Source organism: Microtus ochrogaster, chromosome 16 (genome assembly GCF_000317375.1).
Source record: "Microtus ochrogaster isolate Prairie Vole_2 chromosome 16, MicOch1.0, whole genome shotgun sequence".
In the NCBI taxonomy this organism is placed as follows: domain Eukaryota; kingdom Metazoa; phylum Chordata; class Mammalia; order Rodentia; family Cricetidae; genus Microtus; species Microtus ochrogaster.
The window spans coordinates 59,181,033-59,186,940 of NC_022018.1; the positions used below are offsets into that span (position 1 = coordinate 59,181,033).

General features: G+C 42.3%; 1 protein-coding gene across 1 annotated transcript in view; it reads right to left on the reverse strand.

Moving 5' to 3' along the window:
• Positions 1-5,908, reverse strand: part of Kif27 (kinesin family member 27) — a 75,378-nt gene that overhangs the window by 53,505 nt on the left and 15,965 nt on the right. The window contains exon 5 of the mRNA XM_005355288.3: positions 391-597. Coding sequence (XP_005355345.1) covers positions 391-597 — 207 coding nt within the window. The remainder of the gene's footprint in view (positions 1-390; positions 598-5,908) is intronic.

Genomic DNA, 5,908 nt, shown 5'->3' on the forward strand with positions numbered 1-5,908 from the left:
AAAAAAAAAAAAAAAAAAAAAAAGTTAAAAACAAAGACAAATTAGATAAAACAAGCAAGCAAACAAATGAACAAGCAAAACCACTAAAACTACCCTCATTTCACCCTGAGAGGTTACAGGGACAGTATCGTGACACTATCAAACTTAGCCATGTCTGAAAACACATGTCTGTAAATGCGTAGCAGGTACGGCTGCCGCCGTCACTCAGCACCCTAACTTACACAGGTGTGCTCTTGTTTACTGATCTTTAATCTTAGCAGTGCTTAAGAGGAAAATTACATAGAGAAGTATCCATGAAACCAAAAGGCAGAGAAATCCTCCTGAGACTACAAACACTCAGTCTAAATAACCTGAAGATCCCAGCAGAACCGACGCTGACACGTGACTCACCTGCTTGGAGTCCTGCTGTGAAGGGCTGTAAACACGGTGTCCCCAGTAATTACCAAAGGGGACGGTGTGAGGTCTCTTTTCAGAGATCCTGGCATCAGGTCCATCGCCACAATTTTCCTTAACTGAAGACGTCATTGACAGGTTAAACTTTGCTAGTTCTTCACCCAGCTGATCCAGAAGAAGTTGCTGTTCTATTATCTTTTCTTTCTTTGGAGAAGAGATCATTGAGAAGCAGAGAACTTCAGTATATGTGTAATCATGAATAAGAGCTAAGTTACACTGGCCCAAGCCACAACTGCCTAAATGGCACCTCACCACTTCCCTCTGGGGCCCATCAGTAACTAGTACTGTTCTAAGAGCCAAGGATCTTTTCTTCTTCAGTGCTGGCTCAAACCAGGCAAGGACCCTACCATCGAGCTGTATCCCCATCCACAGAAATTACTGAATACTATGCAGAAATAGGTGAAAACGAAAATACTACAGAATAATAATGTTCCATTAACTATGATTGGATAATTTGACCCTGTGATTCTAAGCGTTCTACTTAATTTTTTATATTTTTATAAAAGTCTGAACTTTCTAGCTGAAATACAAGATGTACCAGACAAAGCCGAGAAGCACAAGTTTGTTTTGTTTTTGTTTTTGTTTTTTTAAGCACAGAAGATTACAGCAAAGGAGACAGAAAATGGTGGATTGGACAAAGTGAAACTTTATCTGACAAAGGAAGTCCAACACCTAGAGACAGGAGACAGTGACCCGACAGTCCTGGGCGAGAGAGGATTTGGAACTCCAAGGCAGAATAGACAGGATGTGTGTCTGGTCTGAGGACAGTCTGGGTTTGGAGTATGGTCAGTGCAGAAAGTTCTAACTTCAATATTTGTCTCCCAAGCACAGAAAGTGCACCATCATAGTGCCACCTGTCTTTTGACTCTGTGCTCTGTTAAGTAGAGGCAGCTGGCTATCTGTGAATCTGAGGACAGCCTGATCTACAGAGCACATTTCAGGTCAGCCATAGCTGCATGAGACCCTATCCTAAAAGCAAAAACAACAACAAAAAACGTAAACAACAACTTATCAGACAAGGCTGGAGAGGCGGCTCAGTGACAGAACTTTCCTAGAACCTACAAAGCCTGGATTCACTCCCGGTGCCATAGCTCACACCTATAACCCCAACACATGGGAGGTGGGAGCACAAGTTCAGAGTCATCCTTAACTATGTAATGAGTGTGAGACCCAGTCTCGAACAACTGAAGCAACGGCCTGCTAGGTGTGGTGGAGCCTGTGGTCTGAAAAAAAGGAAGCACCAGGATCACAAGTTCAAAGTCAGCCTCACACTGTGTGATCTGGTCTCAAAAAGCAAAACCGACAAAAAAAAATGTCATTCATCTTAACTTCACATATACTATGAAGTTTAAATAGGGAGAAAATGACTAAGATTTCATTATGTTGATATAGAATAATAAGATACAATCGTATTTTAAAATTACCTTGTAGGATCATTGAACTTCTCAATATTAAGGCTGGGAGTGGTGGCTCATGCTTTTAATCCCAACACTTAAGAAGCAAAGGCAGGAAGATCCCTGTGAGTTAGAGGCCAGCCTGTCTACACAGCAAGTTTCAGGTTAGCCATGGCTACAGAGTGAGATTCTGTCTCAAAAACAATGGAAGGACTAGAGACAGCTGGATCTAGTGGTATAGGAGGTGAGACAAGAGGACAGGTTCTAAGTGTTCAAGATCAGCATTTGGTGATAGAAAAAAGTCACAGCTCAAAATGAAAAGTAAGGGGCTAGAGAGATAGCTCAGCGGTTGAGAGCAGTGGCTGTTCTTCAGAGGACCCACGTTCCATCCCCAGTGCCCAAATGGCAGCTAACAACTGTCTATATAACTGTACTCTCCTGGGGTCTGATGACCTCTTCTGGTATGCAGACAAGACACCTCTACACAGAAAATACATAATTTAATGAAATAAAAAGTAAAAAGAAGATTGAAGAATATAGCTCAGGCCAGGCGATGGTGGCGCACGCCTTTAATCCCAGCACTCGGGAGGCAGAGGCAGGCGGATCTCTGTGAGTTCGAGACCAGCCTGGTCTACAAGAGCTAGTTCCAGGACAGGCTCCAAAGCTACAGAGAAACCCTGTCTCAAAACAACCAAAAAAAAAAAAAAAAAAAAAAAAGAATATAGCTCAGTAGTAGAGTGTTCATCTAGCATGTATGACGCTTTAGGTTCAGTCAGTTCCCAGTAACACAAACACACACATGCAAATACACACAGAAGAGGGAGGGAGAGAGGCATAGAGGAAGCTGGGGATTTGTACATAAATGTACAGAGTGCTGGCCTAGCATTCATGAGGCCCTGGATCACATTGCAGGGAATATATGAATATATGACAATCAACACAGTTCCACAGACCAATAAATAATCAGGAAGATGAAATTTTTGAAAGCTACATTTTTAAAAAGTACTTAATAAATCTAGCAAGGTGTGGTGGGTCACATCTGTAACGCCAGTACTCAGAAGGCAGAGGCAGGTAGACCTCTGAGTTCCAAAGTAGCCTGGTCTATACAGTACATTGTAGAGCAGCCAGGGCTACATAGTAAAGTAGGTCCTGTCTCAGGAACAAAAGCCATCTAAACAAAACAAGAATAAAACTAACAAAATATGTCTAATATTTATACAAAGTAAATTATTGGGAAAAGATGAAACAAAATTAAATAAATGGAAGAATATACTGTGTTCATAAATGAAAAGCTGTTATTCTTGGCAGGCAGAGCAGCCCATGACTTTAATTCACAGAGGCAGGCAGGTAACTCCCACATACGTAAATAAAAAATGAGTCTTTTATGAAAATTGTAAGTAATTTCCTTGATGACTATTATCTTAATTAGTGTTTCTACTGCTGTGAAGAGACACCATGACCACCGCAATTCTTATAAAGGGAACATCCAATTGGGCAGCTTACAGTTCAGATCCATTATCGTCAGGGCAGGACGCGGCAGACTTCAGGCAGACTTGGTGTTGGAGAGGTAGCAGAGAGTTCTACATCTTCTGCAGGCAACAAGAAGTGGTCCCAGATCCTGGGTGTGGCTTGAGCATATATGAGATCTCAAAGCCCACCCCCCCATAGTGACACACTTCCTCCAACAAGACCATGCCTACCCCAGCAAAGCCACACCTCCTAATAGTGCCACGCCCTTTGGGGCATTTTCTTTCAAACTACCACAAACACAGACAAAAACACGCAAGAAAATGTTCACAAACAATTCAAGAGCACAGAAAGGGAACATCCACATGATCACACTGGCTTCATTCTAGCAATGCAGAGACAGTTCAACACAGGTTAGAACAATAAAACTAAAAAAAAAAAACTATAAAAAATGCCTACTATAAACAGCCTCAAGGTCAGAAATCACATGATCATCCCAATAGATCCTTTTATGATAAAAACCCTAGACAGACTAGGGATGAGGGGAATCATATCTCTGTATAATAAAGGCAGTATGTGACAAACTCACAGCAAACACCATGGTAAATGGAGACAAACTCAAGCACTCCAACTAAAAACTAGAACAAGATGAGCAGGTATACTTTCCCCACTGTTATTCAATATGCTATGTAGCATGAATAATAAAAATCCGGAGGTAGATATTGGAGCTCAACCTGAAGATCAGAAAAGCAAAGCAGCCAGCCGAGGCTCTTAATCTCTACCTCAGTCCGAAATGACGATTCTGCCTCCAGGAATACTCAGATGGAAACTGAGTTGAGGTCTCTTCCCATTTTATATTCCTCTCCAGTGCTGGCATTAAAGGCACACACCACCACTGCCTAGCCTGTGTGGCTGACCAGTGGAGCTGTTTTACTCTCTGATCTTCAGGCAAGCTTTATTTATTAAAATACAAGTGAAATGCCACTACAGTGTTATTTAAAGTCTTAGTTAGAATACTAAGACAAGAAACAGGAATGTAAGGAGCCGAGACTCAGGAGGCAGATCTCTGTGAGTGTGAGGCTAGTGTGTCCTACAAATCCAGGTCCAAGCTTGCCAGGGCTACAAAATGAGACCCTGTCTCAAAAGACAACAATAATGGAAAACAAAGAAGTCTAAGTGTCCTCGCTGGCAGGTGATCTCCATGAGTCTAAGGACTCCAGCAGAAAATCTCAGCGCTGACAAGCAGCAAAGTGGCACAATCAGCAGGAAAAAACACTAGCTCTCCAGTCCACCTATGACAGGTACACTAAGAAACACTCCTGCTCACAACAGCCTGAAACCAAAGTAAAATACTGTTGTGGGAATTCACTCAGCCAACAGCCTTCTGGGTATCAGCCCATCAGGGCGTGGCCTGAGGTACTATAAGCGGACAAAAAGCACGCTCACTCTCCCTTGAGTGGTTGTCAGAGTTCTGTTCACATCTTCCAGGGCCCACAGAGGACCGAGGCTCTCTACTCTTATTGTGAGTTTTTTCCCCAAATAAATAAAACCTTGTTCTCTTTTCTTCAGGGCTCGTGGCTCTCACTAATTATCTCCACAAAAGACCTCGGAATGAGCCTAGACCAGGGGTGAATGACATCTACAGGGAAAACTTTAAAATCCAAAATGAGCCTAGACCAGGGGTGAATGCCATCTACAGGGAAAACTTTAAAATCCAAAATGAGCCTAGACCAGGGGTGAATGCCATCTACAGGGAAAACTTTAAAAATCCAAAATGAGCCTAGACCAGGGGTGAATGACGTCTACAGGGAAAACTTTAAAATCCAAAGAAATAACTGAGGAAGACATTGAAAGATGGCAAACTTCTCAGGGCAAGGGCTGGAGTAATTAACATTCGGAAAATGTCATCTTCTTCACAGAACCAGAAAACAGTCCTAAAATTCATATGGAATCACAATAGACCTAGAGAGCCAAAGATTCTGAGCAAAAAGAACACGTACATGATTAAGTGTCACGCCTGGTTTCAGTTATAAAACAGAGCATAGTAACAAAGAACGAAGTAGTTTCTGCACAGCCAGTGATCCACCTGACTTTTGAGAGAGATGCTAAAGCCAAACAAACCCCCCCCCAAAAAAAAAAAAACAGCAACAAACCCCACTGTTGAAAAAAAACAGCCCTTCAACAAATGTTGGAAAACCAGATGTCGACATGGAGAAGAATGAAACTGGATCCTCATTGCTCACCCTCCGCAAAAAGCAACTCCAGATGGATCAGGGCCTTAATATAAAACTTGCAAACACTGACGCTGGCAAAAGAGAAGGTGGGAGGTGTATTGCAGCCACAGTACAGATAAGGAGTTTCTAAGTTAGACTCCAGCCGCTCAAGAAATAGGACAACAACCAGCAAGTGGGCTCTCATGAAATTAAAACACTTCTGTAAAGCTAAGGAAACTGTCAACCAAGTGGAGAGGTGGTCTACAAAATGGGGAAAATCTTTGCCAACTACATATCTGACAGAGAACTATATCCAGAATACAAAGAGAAGCTAAAACTAAACATTCCTTAAAAACAGGACCACGGCCGGGCGATGGTGGC